The following is a 19,604-nucleotide window of genomic DNA, read 5'->3' as shown; positions in this document are numbered from 1 at the left end:
AGCAACAGTTAGAACCAGACATACAAGTGACTGGTTCAAAATTGGGAAAGGATTCTATCTAGGCTGTATTCCATCACCCCGTTTATTTAACTTATATGCAGAGTACATCATGCAGAATGCCGAGCTGGAATCAAGATTGCCGGGAGAAAAATTAGCAACCTAAGATATGCAGATGATACCACTTAAATGGCAGAAAGCAAAGAGGAACTAAAGAGCCTCTTCCTGAAGGTGAAAGAGGAGAGTGAAAAAGCTGACTTGAAACTCAACATTCAAAGAACTGAGTGGCATCCAGTCCCATCACTTCATGGCAAATAAAAGAGGAAAAAGTGGAAACCGTGGCAGATTTTATTTTCTGGAGGTCCAAAATCACTGCGGATGGTGACTGCAGCCATGGAATTAAAAGATGCTTGTTCTGTGGAAGGAAAGCTATGGTAAACCTAGAACAGAGTATTAAAAAGCAGAGACATTACTTTGCCCACAAAGGTCCACACAGTCAAAGCAATGGTTTTTCCAGTAGTCATGTATGCATATGAATTGGACCATACAGAAGACTGAGCACTGAGGAAGTGATGCTTTCAAATTGTGGTTCTGGAGAAGGCTCTTGAGAGTCTCTTGGATTGCAAGGAGGTCACACCAGTCAATCCTAAAGGAAATCAACCCTAAATATTTGTTGGAAGGACTGTTGCTGAAGCTGAAAATCCAATACTTTGGCCACTTGATGCGAAGAGCTGACTCATTGAAAAAGACTGATGCTGGGAAAGATTGAAGGCAGGAGGAGAAGGCAGCAGATGATGACATGGTTAGATAGCGTCACTGACTCAATGGACAGGTATTTGAACAAATTCTGGGAGATAGTGAAGGACGGGGGAGCCTGACTTGTGCTGCAGTCCATGACGTAGAAAAGGGTGGGACCTGACTTATCGACTGAACGATAACAGGGTTAGCTGGGAAACTGAGGTCCAGATGGGGAAAGGCCTGGAATGCAGTAGCCTCCTGCTCTCCTCTGGTTTTCCGTGGGCTTCCACAGAAAAGTGAGGATTTGCCTGCACCTATCAGGGGCAAGAGTCAAGGCAGGAGTTAAGGCAGGCTTCCTGGAGGAAGAGGAAGAGCTTGGGCAGGGGGCCAGAACTGCTGCAGGTGCCCCTGGGGGCGGCGGAATTTCCGAGGAGTCTCTGGGGCACCAAGGCAGTCCGGGTTGGTTGGGCCGGTTTGGCCTCTGCCCCTAGGCCCGGCGGCCGCGACTCCACGGGCCTGAGCGTGGGACATTCTTGAACACCAACCAGCCTGCGGGCGCAAAATAGGGTCCGCCCTCGCCCCGGCCGCTGGGCGGGGCCGCACCTGCCGCCGTCGCTGGGGCTGTCGCCGCGGCGCACCTGGCCCAGGTGAGCCGCTCCGCCCTCGCGGCCGCGCGAGCCTCGAGTCTGGGCCGCAGGTGAGTGGAGATCGCTGCTCCTGTCGGCGGAAGTGCGTGGCGGTTTTCGGGTCCCAGGAGCCAGGACCGAGCCTGGAGCCTAGGGGGGGCCGAGGCTCCTCTTGGCCCGCGGAGCCCCTGGCCTGTGACCGGTGCGGTTCCGCAGGAAGCGACTCGGAGCCGGGCCGGCTGCGCGCGTCGCCGGAGCTTACCTGAGGCCTGGCCCTCGGGGTTGCGGGGGCGAGGGCAGCTCTTCCCGCTCCGCCCGCGGCCCTTGGCCAGAAAAGGGAAAAGGAGCGCCGCGGCGAGCGGAGCCCAGGCCCGAGGCCTCCCAGGGCGCCGCCGGCCGGGAAGCCTGCTGGCGCCGCCGCGCACCTGTCTCCGGGCGGAGCCACCTCCGGCGCCCGGCCCCGCGAGCCCGCCCCCCGCGCCCTCCAACCGCGCGTGCCCCGCCTCGCCCCGCTCACCGCAGCCAGAGGGCCGGGTATGGAGGCCGGCCCACCCTCCGGAAGGCGGGGAGTGCGACGTGGGGGGCGCGGGGCGCAGCAGGGGCCTCTCGGCTGGCGGGGCCGCCGCGCGTTGCGCGGGTTCTTTCCTTCGGGAGAGACGTCAGGGAAGGAAGCACGCTCCAGGCGCAGAGGGCCGCCTGTCCCAGATGAGGGGGTCGCTCAGACCCTCTGGGTGCCCAGCAGCCGGCCAGACGGCAGAGCGTGGGGACAGGGGGCGGGCGCGGGCCGGGCCTCCGGGCCGACGTGGAGCCCGGGGAAGGCGGAGCACCCGCGCGAGGCCGGGCTCTCTAGGAACCGCGGGGCGCCGGCCGAGCGCGGTGTGCGGTGCAGGGGGCGGGCTCCGGCTCCGCGGGCTGTTCTCTGGAGCGCCTGAGGCGCGTGGGTTTCTTTTCGCTCTGGGGAGGGGGCCTGGGGGACGCGGCGGGGAGGCCGGCCGTGAGCGGAAGCGGCAGGGCGCCCAGTCGAGGGTGTGAGGTGGTGACACCGGCCGGCTTGTGGGGCGGCAGGCAACCTGGCAGGAGCTCTGGGAGGCAGCAAGGCTGGTGGGGACACCAGGGACTACCTAGTTCTTTGCCTCCTCCTGGGTGCTTCTGGGCAGGTCGCTGACCGCCGGAGCCCATTAACCTGTCCATCAGGTGCTTATGTTGCTCACTCAGCCTCAGGGCCCACCGGGGAGCTGCGGCTCAGTGGGGAGGCGCGCAGGCAGGGTCTGTGGGACCTGAGCCCAAGATGCACCATTATCCAAAGGCCCTGAGGGCCACGGGGTTGGGGTGTTTGAGCAAGGCGCCTTGGAAAGGGTCAGATTAAGGATGTAGGATGAGAATGCTCCAAGGGAAGGCCCTGCCCCAGCGGTGAGGGCAGGGACAGGGGCCACAAACGACCCTGCCTGATTTCCATGAGCAGCGCCATCAGCCAGCAGTGCTGGGCTGAGAGTGCCAGGGCAGTCTAGGATGAGGGTGCAGAGGAATCTGTGGTGACCTCAGGCTGCCCCTGACCTGGGCTCAGATCTGTGAGCCTCGCTGAGGCCTCCTGACTGCTTTCCTATGTAGAAAAGGGGGCTAAGGTCCACGTGATAACCCAAGCCCCTTGTAACTGCTCACCGTTTGGGGGCTACACCTCGGAGGTGGCCAGGGTGGGGCCCGGAGAGCCCTGCTCAAAGTTCTATCATTGGCGAGAGTTTCCACGGGAGCCGCACCACCCCCAGCAGGTCAGTGATGCTCGCTGGGGCCAGGGGAGCTACACGGAGCCCGCCCCCTCCAGGTCCTGGGACCACAGGGCTGTCTGGGAAGCAGGCCATGCTGCCCGGCTCCTCGTTGGTGTGCAGGACAGGCCTGAGTGGGGGTCTGCTGGACAGGACCCCCACATATCACCGTGAGCCCCGGCCTTCTAGACCTAGCTTGAGAAGGGAAGGCCTGGGCCGCAGTGGACTGGGGCGGGCCCTGGAGGAAGGAGCCGCTTGACTCAGAGTTACAGGAAGACTGGGGCAGGCGGGGCTGGCGGGGAGAACCACCAACTGCCCGCCAGCCCGCCGGGGAGGGGTGCCTGGGTGGGGTTTAGGTTTAGCAGAGGATGTGACTGCAAAGCCAGGAAGCTACGGGGAAACTTCTGATTCAAACACACAAACAAGAGCCGGGTCCTCGCCATGCTCGGTGATGCATCCGGGGCTGCGGTGCTGCTTTAGGCTGGGCCGGGGGCCCAGCTGAGCAAAGCAATCGCACCCAAGCTCAAGCCAATGACCTCAGTGACGGGCATCCCCTCCTCAGGAGGAAAGAGCTGCAGCCAGGTGACTTCATGCCTTCCCTGCTTAGCGTGAGCCTGCGTCCCTGTCCTCAGCTGCCTTTCCCGGCCTGAGGCCTGTCCTCAAAATCAGGCCTGTGTGAGGGGAGGCCTGCAGAGCATGCAGCTTGTGAGTGCACGTGTGTGCGTGGGGCACGTGTGACTGTGAGAGGGCGAGGGGTGATGGAGGCCGAGGGTGGGCGTGAGGAGCAGTGTGTGTGGTGTGGGGTGTACACGGATGCTCTTGGCGGTGTGCCCTGGGCAACTTGGAAGTGTGTGCTGTGTGCCAGGTGTGGGCCGCCACAGTGTCAGGCATGTGGGGCGTGTGCGCATGTGCCCGGGGACCAAGCGTGCGGGCATGAGTGGTGCGCAGGGGCTGGGGGTGCAGCACAGAGGCTGTGTGGAGGAGAGGGAGTGTCGCGGCGGGGCCACTGGGCACGGTGTGCAGGGGGCACCTGCCACCTGCCTTAACTTCCAGGAGGCTCCGAGCGTGACTTTCCAGGGGTCAGAGGTGTGTCAGCATGTGGAGGCCAAGGGGCCATGACTGGAGTTGCCCTGGACCTTCTGCTCTGGGCTGGGGGTGCGAGCTGCCCAGGCCCTCACAGCCCTCGTGGCTGGTTCTTCTGCTTCAGGGACCTCCCAGGCTGCCCTCCACTCCACACGGCTTGACCCTCTGCCCCCGCCCGCTGGGAGGGAGCCTGTGCTTCCCCCGTTTGTGAGGAAGTCCCAGCCCAGCCAAGGCAGGGGCTCCAGCCGACCCTGGGTCCACGCTGTGTCCCCCCCGTGCAGAAGGAGTCGGGGGAGCTCGTCCCCGCAAAGCCTCACGGGCCCTGTGGGCAGGGAGGGGGCATGAAGGAGGCCAGTGCGTCCACTCACAGGGAGGAGGGAGAGGACTGGATGCCTAGTGAGAACCTGCCTGGCGCCAGGGAGCAGGTGCCCGAGGCCCGGGAGCCAGGAGGCTGTCCTCGAAGGCTCTGAAGCTTGGGCTTCACTGTCCCGCCCCGCAGCCCAGGTCACTGTGGAGCTTTCTGTGTCGAGAGGTGTGTATGCGTAGCTGCTGCTGTCTGGCGGGCGGTGGTCCCGCCCTGCGTGGGAGAGAAAGGCCGCCTGTGGGTTGGTGGGGGTTGCCTTGGAGAACCGACGGACAATGCGGACGAAAGTCTGTGGTCTGAAGATGAGAAATGCACAGGACCTGGAAGGAAGGCCGCCCGAGAGCAGCCTGAGCCCCGAGTCCCCTCTGTGTCGGCACCTTGGCCTCGAGTGCTTTGCTCTTGCTGCATCCAGGCTGGGAGTGAGGCCCAGTCAGGCTGCCGGGCACTCACGACCCCCGGCCCCTCGGAGCCTCAGTACAGGCTGAGTCCGGCTGTACACAGCCCCCGTCTGTACGTGGCGGCCTTGTCCCCGAGGACCTGGGAACCAGGCCAGCTCCTGGGCCCAGGAAGGGCGTCAGGGGCGCTGCCCACCCTGGGCCGTCGGGTGTCCCTGGGGCAAACGAAGTTCAGTCCAGGCCATGCCCGGTGCTCTGCGGCTTCCGCAAGACAGCTGGGGCAGAGGCAGTGCTTCCGAGGCCAGAGTTACACGTTAACTCATCCTGTTCTTGTTTAACTTGCTCCTGGGGATGGCGGCAGCCTCTGACCCGTCCTGGCGCCCTGACTGACCAGCCACAAGGACAGAGAGTGAATCTTGCTCAGCCCTTGGGGGATCAGTCTGCTCGGCCAAGGAGCCCCGTGGCGCTGTGGGTAGCACCAGTGTCCAGCCTGCCTCGAGGAGGCCCCGGCCAGACCATGGCAGGTAGACGGTCAGAGAGGGGTGGGCACGGGCTCCACTCCACTTCCTGCCCCAGGCTGGCTCCACACTGCAGTGTGGTTAAGATGGGCCCTCCCCATCTCCTGCTCATGGGGGGTCAGTAAAGCCCAGGGATACTGGGAGTGGGCACCGGTGGGGGCCACTGGGGATTGGGTGGGTAGATGTGGGCTACTGGGAGACCTCACTGCCAAGATGATGGCTTTCTTCTCTGACTGCCGGCTTGGGCTCATCACCCCAATTTAAAGACAGGTCTCAGGGAGGTGAGAATGCTTGCCCATGGCCAGAAATAGAGGGTCCTGGAACTCTAACTTTCTACCAGGTTGAAGGTGCTGGCATGTCCAACCCAAGTCTCCCAAATCACCACTGTCCAGCTGAGGGGCCAGGGCCGAGACGTCACAGAGTGGGCCACAGGTGCACACAGAGCATGTGTGCTGGCTCCTGTCCTGGGCACACAGGCAGCTAGGTGGGTCCTGCTGGGCTGGGCTGGGGGTGGACCTCAGCCATGACTCTGGCCACTGCCCTCCACACTGACATCCTCTCTGAGGACAGGGCAGCCACGTCCAGGGCAGGCAGAACACGTAAGAACTAGCCGCTGCTGGGAGAAGACGTGCCAAGGGCCGGGCCCTGTCCCCCTGGGACTTGTGGATGGACACGGTGTGGTTACCGAGCAGCACGTGCCACTGGCCTCCGTGGTATTTTCCTGGCCCACCGACCATCTGTGCACAGTGGGAGGCTGGCATCACAGGCACGGGTAACCCACTGGGTCCTCTTTCTGCAGGAGCCTGCGACAAGGCCCCTGACTTCCTGTCCCCGTCTGGAAACCAGGTCCTGGGGCTTGCCCTGGGCAGCGTGGTCACACTGAACTGCACAGCCTTGGTGGTCTCGGGGCCCCACTGCCCCCTGCCCTCAGTACAGTGGCTGAAAGGTGGGCTGCTGCTGAGCAATGGAAGCCTCTATGACCTCCATGAGGACTCCTGGTAAGAGATGAGGTGTCCAGGGTCAGGTGACATGCTGGATATACCCACAGCCAGTGGCCTCTCTGACCTACACTCTGGTCTATAATCACTTGAACATGGGCTGGGGAGTGACTGGCCAGACACAACATGGGCAGAGTGCCACTCTGGATGCAGACTAAGTCAGTGACTACAGGGACAGATGGCCCCTCTAGACACTCACCTTGTAGACCACCCAGGGTCATGGGTGCCAGCAGAGTGCTAAGGCCTGAATTTACTCATTGACTGCTGGGCCCAGCCTGGGATCTGAGTACCTCCAGGACCCGGACCCAGGATCAGGGTGATGTCCCAAAAGAGATCCATACCCTCTTCATGTTCTGGCCATTTCTCTTAGCTTACGGTCTAGGGACTGCCAGGAAGCCCAAATCTGCAGCCTCTTTGGGCGAGTCCCAGACAACTGGGGCTCGGGGGCATCCAGTGATGCTCTCGGGCCCCAGGTGAGGGGGTGGGGCCTGGTCTCCCCAGGGTCAAGACCAACTGGTCAGAGGTACTTGTGTCCAGTGTCCTGGGGATCAACCTGACCAGAGCTGAGGACTTCGGGACCTTCACCTGCTCCATCCGGAACATCAGCTCCTCTTCCTTCACTCTTTGGAGAGCTGGTGAGGGGGTGCACTGGGGTATAAGGTAGGAGGGAGCCCTGGGGAGACTTGCGGCTCGGAGGGTGCTGGGGTGGCTCAGACAGCGGCTCTGTCCCCAGGGCTGGCGGGACATGCGGCCGCGGTGCTGGCCTCGCTCTTGGCCCTGCTGGCCCTGCTCCTGGTGGCGCTGCTGTACGTGAAGTGTCGGCTCAACGTGCTGCTCTGGTACCAAGACAAGTATGGGGAGGTGGAGATGAACGGTGCGTGGGGCCCGGACGTGGGGGAAGGGGGCCTCACTAGGCTCAGCTCTGCAGGTGGGGGTGAGGAGGCATCCATCCCTAGAGGACTCTGGAAGAGGCGTGTCTCTGTGCAGCCCAGGAGGGCACTGGATGGCTAGAAGGGGGTCACGGTACCCTGGTTCCAGGCCTCTACCCGGAATCCTGTGCTGAGGACGAATCCAGGCGGTGCTTGAGCCGGGATCTGCTGAGTCTCGTCTGGGGGGCTTGCCTGGCTTCCCTGGCACAGGGGGGGAGGTTTAGGGGACCCTGAAGGTGGCTGGTCCAGGCCGGGAAAGCGGCCGCACTGACCCGCCGCCGTCCGCAGACGGGAAGCTCTACGACGCCTACATCTCCTACAGCGACAGCCCTGAGGACCGGAAGTTCGTGAACTTCATCCTGAAGCCGCAGTTGGAGCGGCATCGTGGCTACAAGCTCTTTCTGGACGACCGCGACCTCCTGCCGCGCGCGGGTACCGGCGCCCCACCCCTTTCCGCTTGGGCCCCGCCCCTGCTGCTCACAGACCCCGCCTCCCAAGGCCCCGCCCCTCAGGTCCTCCTCGGCCCAGGCCCCGCCCCTCGAGCCCTCCGCCCCTTTCCGCTGGGCCCCACCCCTGTCCCGGTGCTCGCCCCGCCCCCGCTGGGTCACAGATCCCGCCTTTCAGGCCCCGCCCCTCAAGTCTCCCTCGGCCCCAGGCCCCTCCCCACCGCCCCTCGGGCTCCCTCCCCTCCTAGGGCCCCGCCCCTCCAGGGCCCAGTCTGTGCTGCCCCCGCTGATGCCCGGGTCCTGCAGAGCCGTCGGCAGACCTCCTGGTGAACCTGAGCCGCTGCCGGCGACTTGTGGTGGTGTTGTCGGATGCCTTCCTGGGCCGGGCCTGGTGCAGTCACAGCTTCCGGTGGGTCCCGTGCTGGGCTGGGTGGGCCTCAGCCGTGCCCGCTCTGACAGTGCCGCCCTCGCAGGGAGGGCCTGTGCCGGCTGCTGGAGCTCACGCGCAGACCCATCTTCATCACCTTCGAGGGCCAGCGGCGCGACCCCGCTCACCCTGCGCTGCGCTTGCTGCGCCAGCACCGCCACCTGGTGACCCTGCTGCTCTGGAAGCCCGGCTCTGTGGTGCGGAGGGGTGCGGGGCGGGGGGTGCTGTGGATGGGACCCCGTGAGTGGAGGCTCCGTGGTCAGCTGCCCAGAGGAGTGGGCTTTTGGGGGCCGAGGAGGCCAGGGTCTTTATGTGTTGGCACCACCCCCCCCAAACCCCATTCTTGTGTTCACACACGTTAACTGCCCCCCTTGCCTCCAGACGCCTTCCTCCGATTTTTGGAAAGAGCTACGGTTGGCGCTGCCGAGGAAGGTGCAGTACAGATCGATGGAGGGAGACCCCCAGACCCGGCTGCAGGACGACAAGGACCCCATGCTGATTGTGCGAGGCCAGCTCCCAGAGGGTCGGACCCTGGACCCCGAGCTGGACCCCGACCCTGAGGGGGACCTGGGTAGGCTCACCAGCCCCACCCCTGACCCCGAGAAGCTCACCCTGAGTTGGAGGGAGGCTGCAGAAGGTGAAGGAGCCCCTGAAGGGGCCCAGGTGGTGGGGACCGTGCCCTGCAGCCGTGGATGGCTTTAACTTCAGCACCTCCCACTGCCTCTTTCCATAGAGGTGGTTGGGCCCAGGGCCTGCCTGGGAACCACAAGTGCCATCATGCAAGCAGGGGCAGCAGGGAGTGGCCTGGCAGAAGGCAGGCAGTGTGCAGCCCAGCCTGAGGCCTGGCGGTGCCCCTCCCCAGGTGTACGAGGGCCTGTCTTTGGGGAGCCACCAGCTCTACCACATGCAGGTGCGGTCTCGCTCGGAGAGGGCCAAGGCAGTGAAGTGGATGTGTCAGACCTTGGCTCCCGAAACTACAGTGCCCGCACGGACTTCTACTGCCTGGTATCGGAGGACGACGTGTAGCCCTGCCCCCTGGAGCACTGGGGTTACCGGGGTGCCGGGGGCAGGGCTGGGTGTTTTTAGTCCCACACAGCAGGACCTGTCTACTTGCAGTCCTGGGACCTCAGGGAAAGAGAGTGGACCCAGCCCCAGCTGTCCGCCTCGTGCTAAAAATAAAGACCTTTTGAATCCCGCCCGAGTCTCAGCCTCTCCCCTGGGGCAGGAAGCGGGTGTGCAGTGTCCTGGGCGGAAGGCCCCTCACTTCCATCCTGGGCCCTCCAGGGCCCTGGTTGGTGTTCAGTTGCTCAGTTATGTCTGAATCTGCGACCCCATGGACTGCAGCACGCCAGCCTCGCCTGTCCTTCACTGTCTCCCGGAGCTTGCTCAAATTCATGTCCATCGTGGTGATACCGTCCAACCATCTCATTCTCTGTCACCCCTCTGCCCTCAATCTTTCCCAGCATCAGGGTCTTTTCTAAGGAGTTGGCTCTTTGCATCAGATGGCCAGAGCACTGGAGCTTCAGCACCCAGGGCCCTGGACCCTGCCCTTGTCTCGCCTCGTGGCCACCTGGCCGGCACTCCTGGCCGCCCCCTCCAACGCTGCCCCTCCGCCCCGTGCCAGCTCAGGCACCTCTCTCAGCACCCTCCTCAGGCCTCCCTGACCCGGGACGTGACTGCTTCCAGTCCCACCGTGAGCCGGACGGCCCCTGGGGGCAGGCCCCTTACAGACTGCAGGTGCTGAGTTTTGCGGAAAAGTCTGTTGTAAAATATCTGTGGGAGCGTCACAACCAAGTAGCCTGACTTGGTGGGATGCGGAGGAGTCCCAGAGCTCCTGGACCCCAAGCCTCAGACAGTATGAGTGAAGCTGTCAGGCACCCCCAGAGCGGGGCAAGGTAGAGAGACATTGGGGTGCAGGTGCCACGTGAGCACAACCCAGCAGGGTGGCACTAAAGTCAGCAGTGGGCACACTGCCCCAGAAGAGGTCATTCCTCTGCACACGTGTCTCATTCAGCTCGAGGCTGCCTCTGCTGTCCACCTCCGCCCTCTGCCGGCTCTCCTGCTGTTGGGACGCTCCCTCCCCCGGTCCTGTGTCCCCTGACCAGAGAAATCTGTGCATGGGCCCGGGGGGAGTGTCCTCAGGGGCAAGCACGGCTGTGCTTGGGGACACTATTGCATCCTTGGACCTGACCCCAGACCTGACCAGCCAAGGAAGCACGAGGGGCTGTGTTCACGGCCACCTTTATTCCCACTGCTGGCTGTCCCAAGGCACCGCTGGGCCACAGCCAGCACCACCTCTTCCAGTGTGACCTGGCCACCACCCCACGCATCAGAGCAGCCTCAAGCCCTGCCCCCCCATGCCCCGCAGAAGCCAATTCCCCAGCTGCAAGCCCTCGTTCCCCTCCCCCGTGGCCCAGGCCTTCACGTTGCATGTGGACAGGGCTCCAGCGAGAGGCCCCTGGGCCATCCTCAACCTTCTCCTCCAGGCCGGCTGGCGAGCAGCCCTGAGCTGAGCCCTTCCCTAGGAGGCTGGGTCACATCGCACTCTCCTTCAGGAAGGCTTCGCCTACGGCCCCAGGAAGTCCTCCTTCCGGTAGCCCTTCTGCAGTGGAGAGGGGACCCACAGTCAGGGCTGTGCTGCCCCGCGTCCAGTGTGCTGGCAGCGGGCCCTGGTCGTCCAGGCCTCCTGTGCAGCATGGCTTCCCTGTCCCTCCCTCCTGTCCCGCCTCCGTGCCCCACACTTGCAGCCCCGCCTGCCCTGGGCCACGGGAACATACCGCCCGGAAGTCTCGGTGGAGCTTGTTGTACTGCCACAGGTTGGCCAAGAGGCTAGAGGCCGCCCGGGAGGACTTCTCACTGTCAGGGCTGGGGGGTGGGGGGCAGGGGTCAGCGGGGTGACAGGCATGGCCAGAAGGCAGGGGCAGCCAGGGGGCAGGGTGGGCACAGGGTTTGGGCCCTGACCTGTCCCGCTTCTTCTTGATGAAGACCAGCTTGCGGAGCCCGTCGAAGTAGAGCAGGTCCCGGGCGGCCACGGGACTGGCCACCACGAGGTTGTTGAGGACAGCTATGATGTTTATCAGCACGTCGGCTGGAGGAGACTTCTCACCCACGCTGCCGGGCAGCTTCTCGATCAGGTGACTCACCAGCTTGGTGGCTGCCGGGAGGTCGGGGAGGTGGGTCTCCACCGCCCTTCCCCCCGCCGCCCCCTTGGCACCTGCCGTCCCCTGCTCCCCCAGGGAGCTGGCGCGCCTGCCTGTCCACTGACCCCGGCCTCCCAGAAGCTGGCCCCAGGGCGGCAGTAAAGGCAGAGTCCAGGTGAGCGCCTGGTCCACAGGGGAGGCGGAACCCAGGCTGTGGGACGGCCAGACTCACACATCTCATCCTTGTTCCTGGCGTTTCGGGACAGGTTTCGGATGAGGCCTGTCAGTGAGCGCAGCTGGTGGTGGTCAGCGGTCCGAACTCGGTCCAGCAGCGGGTTCAGTATGCGCTCCTGCTCCAGAGCCAGCCGGCTCAGCACCCCCGCCCACTGCCGGCAGGAGGAGGGCGGTGAGTGAGGTGCTTGGCGCCCCGAGCTGCCCGCGGGTCAGGCCCTGCCAGCCCAGACCTCCTGGCGCCTCCCTCAAGTCTGGCACAGAACCCACGTCCTCAGGAGCCGAGGCCTGTGCCGTCTGTGGCGCTGACCTCACACTCCTGCTGCCGCTCAGCGGCCCCTGCCTTCCCGTCCTGTCCGGCCTGGCCCCACCGCCTTACCCTGCGGTCCCCTGCGGTGATGTTCTGCAGCGCCCCGGCTGCTGCCTCGGTCGTGTGCCGGTTGAGCTCACAGCGCTGCAGCAGCCGGTTGTACAGCCCCACGATCTGGGGGCTCCACAGCCACTCGAGGCCCTTGGGGTCCTTAGACACCTCGGCAAAGGTGAGCGCGTCGGCCGTGAGGGGCAGCTGGGCAGGAGGGCACAGAGGGTCAGCTGAGGTCGCCTGGGACCCCTGCTTCTGCCCGCCCGCCCCAGTCTGGGCCCACCTCTCGGAGCCGCCGGCTCTGTGGAGTGAAGCAGCCCACCGCCTCGCCTGGGGGTACCCCCATGTCCTGGCGGCCCCGGCCCTCCAGCCGCTGAAGGGCCGAGGGCGGCATCTCGTCGTACAGGCGGTAGGACAGGTTCCTCAGCACGCACACGGCGTTCTCCACGCTCTGTGGACGGAGGGGGCCGCGGTCAGGGCGGGCTGGCACCCCCGGGGCCCCCGGGCCCAGGCCGACCCTCACCTTATCCTCACACTTGCCCACGTCCAGGGCGTGGTTGATGTAGGTGACCAGGGCGTCCACCAGCCCGTGACACTCACGCATTTTCTGGCGAGTGGCCTGGGAGGCGGAGCTGAGGTTCCTGCGGGTGGAGACAGGTGAGAGGCCGGCACAGGGACCCCAGGCAGAGCCACCCCACAGCGAGCTGAACCCGAGGCTGAGCTCCTGGGCCCCGATTCCCTCCCCGCCGCGCTGGGCCTGCCCCCAGCAGCTCCTGCTCCTGGCCCCTGTTGGACACTGTCGCTCCCACGCTTTTGCACGCCTGCCCCCATCCACTCCTCAAACCATCTGGGGTCGGGGCAGGTTAGAAATGTCAGATCAAGTCCCTGATTTAAAGAAACCTGAGCCTGCAGTCTGTTGACATCTGGCTGGGGGGAGGACACCTGGTGACCCACTCCACTCGTGGGTCAGCACCTCTGCCTTGCTGGATTCGTCCACTTCCCCCAGAGCCCCCGCCCCCCGCAACCCAGTGGCTCCGCCTTGTCCCTCGGACCTCAGGGCCCCACGGCCGCCCGGCGCACCTGAGGAAGCCGGTGGCGTTGTAGAATATCTCGGCTTCAGAGGCGTTCTGCTGGATGAGGGGTGGCCCGCCCGCCCCCGACAGGGGGCTCAGCACCAGATCTGTGAGCTGCTCCAGCGTGTCCCGGGCCAGGCGGTCCTTCAGGTGGTCGCTGGAGGACAGGTTCCACAGGATCCCTGTGGTGGGTGGGCCACAGTCGTGGTCAGGCACCACCTCTGGGGACCTCCGAGGCCTCCAGCCCCTCTGTCTTCCTCAGGTGGTAGGGAGGAGGCTCCTGACCTGTCCCTGCGGGGCACTGCCAGCCTCACCCACCAGCCTTCCTGGGGACAGCCTGGGTGTGACCCAGAGGGTCACGGGGCTGCGGTAGGGCAGAGAGGACGACCCTTGGGGACACGAGCCCTGGGGTGGAGGCTGGCTCTAAAGAGACGTGCCAAGGCATGGCCGTGGGGTCCGAGGGAAGAGGCGGCGGGAGGTGCGGGAGGGGGTGGGGGGCGGGTAGCGGGCGGGGGGGGGGGCGGGTAGCGGGCGGGGACCAGGCCACCTGTGACGTTCTTGCGGAGCTCGTCGTCCTGCTCCCGCAGCGCCCGCAGCAGCTCGAAGATGCCGTTCTCCTCCACCAGGGCCAGCTTGTTGTCCGCGTTGTCGTAGACGAGGTTGCGCATGGCGCCTGTGGCGTGGCGCTGCACTTCCTGGTTGGCGTGGTTGAAGAGCTTCACCAGCCTGGGCACAGCCTGCAGGCTGCGGGCCTGCGGGCACAGGCATGCGGGTGTTAACAAGCGTGCACGCGACGGATGGGTGTGTGCAGAGGTGTGCAGCTGTAGGCAGGTGTGTACAGTGACAGGCGTGCGTGTCTATATTCAGGTGTGTGCAGAGGTGTGCGGTGTCAGCGTGTGTGTTTGGACATGTGTAAGTCCAGCCCTCCCACCCTTCCTCTGCTGGGGATGCTCTGGGTAGGCCCAGGTCTGCCCAGTCAGTTTGGGGGTCAGCGAGGGCGGTTAGGGACCAGAGCACTGAGTGAGGCGGGTCCGTGGGCGTGGTCGGCAGGGACGGTCACCTGCTTCTTGGCGGCTGCATCACTGTAACACTTGTGCTGAATGTAGGCAGCTCCCAGCACCTGCAGGTTGGGATCTGAGGCCATGAGGTACTTGACTGCTGAGGGCAGGTCGATGTCATCGAATCTGCAGAGACAAGAGCCGGGTTAGGCTGATCTGAGGATGGACTGGGGTTCTGGCAGAGGCTACCCCCGCAAACCCGGCCCAGCTCACCCGCTGCTGAGCCTCTGCAGAGTGCGGTGGCCGCCGTAGCTGTCCAGCCCGCGCATGTCCGGCAGGTGGCCCGAGTCACCGAGGCTGAGGCTGCGCACAGACGGTGCGCGGGTCACGGGCTCCAGGACGCCCCCGGGCCCGCCCGCAGCCACTCCACGGCTGCGGTGGCTGCTTTGGAACCGCTGCAGGGTCCGCATGGCAGGGGCACGGATGGTCCGGCTGGGTGGTCCCTCGGTAGCCTCCGGCCAGTCCAGGCCCCCAGCCCGGCTAGAGCTGGAGCTGGCCCGGCGCTCGTAGGCAAAGGCCCTGTAGGAGGACGTGGCTGCCGGCTCCAGCTGCTCGGACACCACGCTGTATCGGTCGTCCGGGCCCCCGGCCCCCAGCCTCAGTGAGCGCAGGGACAAGGTGTCGTAATCTGCCCGGCTGCCTGCCCCACCACGCTCGTGGAAGGACACAGGCCGGGCGGGCACCGGTGCAGTGGGCAGGGCACCCCGGTACCCTGCAGCCCCAAAGGCACCACCCCCGTTGTGGACGGAGCTTAGCCTCCGACTGGAGCTCAGGTCCACGGCCGAGCGGGAAGACCAGGAGGCGGGGCTGTAGGTGGGCTTGGCGATGGGCCGGAAGGTCTGTGGGGCAGGGAGGGGAGGGGACGGCAGTGAGGGGCCATGGGGGCTCAGCAGGCCCCTCTTCCCGACCATGGAGCCCAGCCCCCCTCGGAACCTCCACCTCAGGGGTCTGGGCTAGAGGGGCGTCACTCACCGAGGTTTCCCCGCCCAGGCCCTGGGAGCGAGAGCTGAAGCCGGCCTGCAAGGTGTGGTACTGAGCCCTGGATGCACCTGTAGACGGGGCAGGGGCAGCACAGCCCGCTGGGGCGACGGCAGGCGCTGGCCTCCTGCCTCCCCTCCACCCTGAGGCTGGCAGGGCAGCCCCCCGGCCCCCAGGGGGGACAGACGCGCTCACCCTGCTGACCTCCTGGCAGCCTGGGGAGTGTGCCTGGCCCCCTCGCCCAGGAAGCCGCACGGACCCCTATGGGCCTGGCCTGTGCTGTTGGCCCCACGACGGTGACACTGCAGTGCTTAGGGACACGCTGTGTCCTGGGGTTGGGCCCCTGACCCACCTGGCAGGGCCATCCCCACGCCCGGCACACACAAGCCCAGGGCACAGGAGCCAGCCAGACTGCATGGTGAGTGGACAGGGCGGGTGGGCGGAGGGCGGAGGGAAGGGGGCAGCCTGGACCGCCAGAACATGGCGGGTGGGTGAACAGACTGGCACATGAGTGAGTATCTAGGCCAGGAGAATGGAGAGACGCTGAAGGAACAACTAAATGGACATGCAGATGGACAGGCAGGCGGCAAGAGCTGAGAACACCCTGAGAGGAGCGGAGCAAAGGTCACACCAGGCAGCACCACGGGAGCCCGGCTGGGGTGGCTTCACCTGCTGGGCAGGGCCTTCGGATGGGGAGGGGGTTCCTGAGTCCCACCCGCCCAAGGCCAAGGTAGAAAGACTGGGCAGAAGGGACTCAGGGCAGGGGTGAAGGGGAGGGGGCCCCCTCCCAGCCTCTGGCTCAGCTAGGTCTGGGGGGACTCCCCGAACTGGCAGACCCGCCCTGGTTAATGAGGCTTCTGGGCAGGGGCTATTAACCCTTTGATGCCAGGGAGGCTCAGCCTGGGGGGACACACCCCCGGCCTGGGGACCTTACCCCCACCCCAAAATTATAATCCTCTTCCCCCTAATTGCCAGGGTAGCTGGGGTGGTAATTAACCCCTCCCTGCTCCCTCCTCTACCCCATGACCCTTGGGCATCCAGCTGGGCCACCAGCAAGGCTGAGAGGCCCAGGCCGGGGAGGACTCAGGAACCCGGCGGCCCCTACGCTGACCCGCATCTCCCAACCGGCACTGGAGGCCGGTACTGGGAAGGGCCCTCGAGCATCTGCCACCGGGGCTTGACCCTGACATCCCACAGGCTCTCCTTCCCGCCTGACCTTGGTGCCTGCTGCTGTGGCCTGGCAAGGAGGGGATGACATTCCCAGAAGCGCCCTGAGCTCGCTGCAACACTCATGCATATGCATGCCCGGTGGAGCTGGGTCTCTGCACGCAGGGGGCTGCCTGGCCCCAAGGGCGTTCCCCGTGGGCTCTTCTCAGCGGGAGTATCCGGGTCGCTCTGGCAGGCCCTCCACCCCCCGCCCCACAATCCCGCAGGGAGACCCTGGCCCCGACAGGCAGTGGCTTTCCCCCAGGAGCTCCAGACCCCGCCCCTCACCGTTCTGTCTGCTCATTCCCAAGGGGCCAGGGGTGGACGCTAGAGTCTGGGTGTCTGTGTCTCTGTGTGTCTGTGTCTCTCGGGGACTGACGTGTGTGTCCGTGTGTCTCTGAGACTGCGTGTGAGCCCGTGGGATGTGGGACGTGTGCGTGTCCTGACTTTGCCGACCGAGATGGGCCCAGCCGGCCGGCCGGCCATGTGCCGCTTCTCCCATGTCTGGCTGGGGCAGGGGGCTCAGGGCACAGGGGACAGGTGGGGCCCACCCTGGCTCACGCTGAGGACCCCAGGGTCCCTGCTGGGAGGTAGAGGCCACACCCATGGCGTCTCCCACGCCTGGCGGGGTGGGGCGGTGACTCAAGGCGGCCTGGGTGAGTCAGGGAGCTGAACCCGGAGTCGCCCCACGGCGGCCTCCAGCCTTGGCACCACCACGCCCCTGGGGCCACCCCCACCTGCCACCCTCCGGTGCCCACCTGGCCCGCATCCGCCTACCTCTGGCCGCCTCGGCTGCCCCGTCGGGCTCAGCGGGCCCATTGTGCCGTGGCTGCTGGCCCAGCTGCAGCAGGCGCGCGCGGACCTGCTCCTGGACGCGGGCCGCCCTCAGCCGCTCTGCCTCCGGCCCCTCGGCGCCCCGGCGGTCCAGCTGCAGATCCGAGGGCAGCGCCAGGGAGCACACGCCCGCCTCGGGCTGCAGGGCGGAGAGCAGGAAGTTACCGTCCTGCATGGCGGCGGGCACCGGGCGGTCGGCCTGGCCTGGGCCCCGTCGCCACCTCCAGCCCGAGCTGTCTCGCCGTCTCTTCCCGCGCGGCCCTGTCCCTGAAGTCCCCTCCCCTCTGGCCTCGCCCAGGGCTGGCTCAGAGGCCGACACCGCCCAGCCCTGAGCTCAGCGAGGGGCGGGGACACCTGGGCCAGGTGGGAGGGCGGGGCTGCTCAAGGTGGAATTCGGCGGAAGAGCAGGCCCTGCGCGTCACCCTGCCTTCCGCCCATCCCGGACAGGCAGCAAGGGTCTGTGCCTTTCTCCCCTGCCTGTAAGGCCACAGCTGCTCCTTTGGGCCTACTGTCCCGAGCGCTGGGAAAGGTCCCAGGGCGGCCACCTCGGGGAGTCAGGGCCAGGGCCCTCCCTGCCCGGGGAACCGGGTGCTCTGGGAAACTCCGAGGACCAGGCAGCCAACCTGAGGCCTGTGGGAGGCCTAGCAGGGTTTGGGCGCCAAGGGACTGAGTTGAGGATTGAAGGCTTGGGGTGGAGCTTCTGGGTGAGGAGGGCTCGACAGGGTCAGTCCTTGGTGCCCAAGAGACCCCAGAAGCAGGAGGCTAGATGGGCCCACCGCAAGCTCATGACCCTCCAGATATCCATCCCGTAGACCCTGGAAGTCACCCCTAACCCTCTCCTCTGCAGAGGCCTCCAAAGGGCTGGCTGGGCCCTCTCTGGTCCCCTCCCAGGCTTCTGCCCCCCAGGCTGTGGGGGTGGGAGGCAGTTCCCAACACGTGAGTCAGGGTTCAGCTCAGTGGGGGCAGGCGGGGCTGCCCCGGGGGGTTGACTCAGAGGGGCCCTCCTGCCCGGGCTGGGGACGCAGGGAGGAACTGGCAGTCCAGGCCAGCAGGGACCCGGAGGGCTGGAGCTGCATGGACAGGGGCGGCCCAGGAGTCAGAGCAGGAGTGAGAGCCCGGCAGAGCGGGGCTTGCCCCAAAGTCTCCCTGGAGCGTCCCCACCAGCCAGACCGCCCGCTCCAAGGCCTCCTGGGGAGGCTTGCATGGGATCCAGGACAGGCCCCTGGCGGGCTGAGTGGGGCGAGGGCTGAGCCCAGGAGGGCTGGGGGGCAGGGGCCCAGCGGCTTCGTGTTCTTCCTGGGCTCCCCTCGCAGAGTCACCGTGGGCCCACCCTCACCGGCCTTCCTTCCTGTGGGACACCCTTACCCTGGGCCCTGGGTCCCTGAAGGCAGGGGACATGGTCCCAGGTGGGAATGGTGGCTGGGGGCAGTGGCCTGGGGGTGAGGTGGGGTCGGGTCAGGAGGCAGCCCTAGGGGTGAGGTCAGTGCTGGGGAGGAGACTGGGGAGGGAGGCAGAAGTCAGTGTCAGGGGTGAGAGGGGTCGAGGAGGGTCCCTGGGAAGGTCCAGGTGATGCCTGGGGTGGAGCCGCTGGGCAGAGGGGATGCACAGGGTGGGTGACCTACCCTGCTGGCGGTCCGGAGACTGCTGGCCCCGGGGCTCACCCCAGAGACGGCTGCTGCGAGCTGAGGAGTCCTGGGCTGCATCCCGGGCCCAGCACTGCTGCTGGGGCCTCGCTGTGGGCCAGGACTGCGGGGGCACCAGGAGGGCGGGGTGGGAACGCTTGCACGCCCAGCCAGCTCATCAGACCGGTTGCTTCCCTGGGAGTCGTGTTTTGTGTGGAAAAATCCCGGGAGACAAGTTTGTGCGGCACTGAGTGCGCTTGGAGGAGGTCGCCTGGCACGGGCCTGGGGCCCGCCCTGCACTCATCCACCTGGGGCCCAGCCCACCCGGCTGCACACCTGGGGAAGCCAGCCTCCGGGGTGGACTGCAGGTGGGGGTCAGGCAGACACCCCCATGGCCCAGTCTTCCAAGCCTGCAGGGTTCCCAGGGCCAGTTCCCTAGAGCTCGCCCCTCCTCTTGGCAGGGAGGGCTGCAGGTGGTCCCAGGCTGTGCCAAGCCTCCTGGGGACCTGTGCGCCCCTCCCACCACCCACCTTGGGTCTCTGCCCTTTGGGACTCCCTGTCCAAGGAAAGCCTGGGGACCCAAGGGAGCTTCCTCTAACCACTGCAGGGCCCGAGGGACCTGCTGTGGCTTAAACCTGTCCCCCCTCAAGCTCAGAGCCCTGACCCACCCCTGGGACCAGCCTTCTGTTCCTGAGAGTCCCCCTCTCTCTGGAGCGAGTGCATGGGGGAGACAGCATAAGGACCATTGGTGCCGGCTTGATGGGTCTTCCTGGGGGGGGGCATCCCTAGCGGGCAGGGTGGGGGTGGGGGGAGATTAGAA

The 19,604-nt window shown here is 65.8% G+C and overlaps 2 protein-coding genes across 8 annotated transcripts; one reads left to right on the top strand and one right to left on the bottom strand.

Annotated features, from left to right (window-relative positions):
- The first annotated feature begins 668 nt into the window (after window positions 1-668).
- SIGIRR (single Ig and TIR domain containing) lies at window positions 669-9,477 on the top strand. 6 transcript variants are annotated; one of them, XM_027532109.1, is made up of 10 exons: window positions 669-1,432; window positions 5,325-5,487; window positions 5,822-6,479; window positions 6,981-7,114; window positions 7,213-7,353; window positions 7,697-7,840; window positions 8,161-8,263; window positions 8,328-8,478; window positions 8,663-8,852; window positions 9,144-9,477. In XM_027532109.1, exons 3-10 carry the CDS (start codon window positions 6,148-6,150, stop codon window positions 9,305-9,307), a joined length of 1,359 nt encoding a protein of 452 aa, XP_027387910.1. In that variant the 5' UTR covers window positions 669-1,432; window positions 5,325-5,487; window positions 5,822-6,147; the 3' UTR covers window positions 9,308-9,477. The 6 variants fall into 6 exon arrangements, with proteins under 6 accessions (XP_027387910.1, XP_027387912.1, XP_027387913.1 ...); XM_027532111.1 differs by having other exon boundaries at window positions 1,257-1,432; window positions 6,281-6,479; XM_027532112.1 differs by lacking the exon at window positions 669-1,432 and adding an exon at window positions 2,958-3,127 and having other exon boundaries at window positions 6,281-6,479.
- Window positions 9,478-10,505: 1,028 nt separating this feature from the next.
- On the bottom strand, window positions 10,506-18,906 carry PKP3 (plakophilin 3). Of its 2 annotated transcripts, XM_027532359.1 has the most exons (14): window positions 18,785-18,906; window positions 17,106-17,301; window positions 15,117-15,193; window positions 14,358-14,983; window positions 14,147-14,270; window positions 13,634-13,838; window positions 13,094-13,268; window positions 12,537-12,654; window positions 12,297-12,464; window positions 12,032-12,217; window positions 11,654-11,807; window positions 11,243-11,435; window positions 11,059-11,146; window positions 10,506-10,883 (listed from the first exon to the last, which is right to left on the bottom strand). In XM_027532359.1, exons 1-14 carry the CDS (start codon window positions 18,863-18,865, stop codon window positions 10,848-10,850), a joined length of 2,427 nt encoding a protein of 808 aa, XP_027388160.1. In that variant the 5' UTR covers window positions 18,866-18,906; the 3' UTR covers window positions 10,506-10,847. The 2 variants fall into 2 exon arrangements, with proteins under 2 accessions (XP_027388160.1, XP_027388158.1); XM_027532357.1 differs by lacking the exon at window positions 18,785-18,906 and having other exon boundaries at window positions 17,106-17,511.
- Between the last annotated feature and the right edge of the window lie 698 nt (window positions 18,907-19,604).

Source organism: Bos indicus x Bos taurus, chromosome 29 (assembly GCF_003369695.1).
Source record: "Bos indicus x Bos taurus breed Angus x Brahman F1 hybrid chromosome 29, Bos_hybrid_MaternalHap_v2.0, whole genome shotgun sequence".
Classification (NCBI taxonomy): domain Eukaryota; kingdom Metazoa; phylum Chordata; class Mammalia; order Artiodactyla; family Bovidae; genus Bos; species Bos indicus x Bos taurus.
The sequence above is the reverse complement of the archived record's forward strand: the minus strand, read 5'-3'. Positions and strand labels throughout refer to the sequence as shown.

Bases quoted from the DNA above. Each gene is read 5' to 3' on its own strand.
- PKP3 (XM_027532359.1), bottom strand. From the start codon at position 18,865: ATGCAGCCCAGGACTCCTCAGCTCGCAGCAGCCGTCTCTGGGGTGAGC. The intron at 12,655-13,093 runs GTGCGCCGGGCG...CTCCACCCGCAG, and splicing joins AACGCCACCGGCTTCCTCAG to GAACCTCAGCTCCGCCTCCC. The intron at 11,147-11,242 runs GTCAGGGCCCAA...CCCACCCCCCAG, and splicing joins ATCAAGAAGAAGCGGGACAG to CCCTGACAGTGAGAAGTCCT.
- SIGIRR (XM_027532107.1), top strand. From the start codon at position 3,653: ATGACCTCAGTGACGGGCATCCCCTCCTCAGGAGGAAAGAGCTGCAGC. The intron at 7,115-7,212 runs GTGAGGGGGTGC...CTCTGTCCCCAG, and splicing joins CTTCACTCTTTGGAGAGCTG to GGCTGGCGGGACATGCGGCC. The intron at 7,841-8,160 runs GTACCGGCGCCC...CGGGTCCTGCAG, and splicing joins CGACCTCCTGCCGCGCGCGG to AGCCGTCGGCAGACCTCCTG.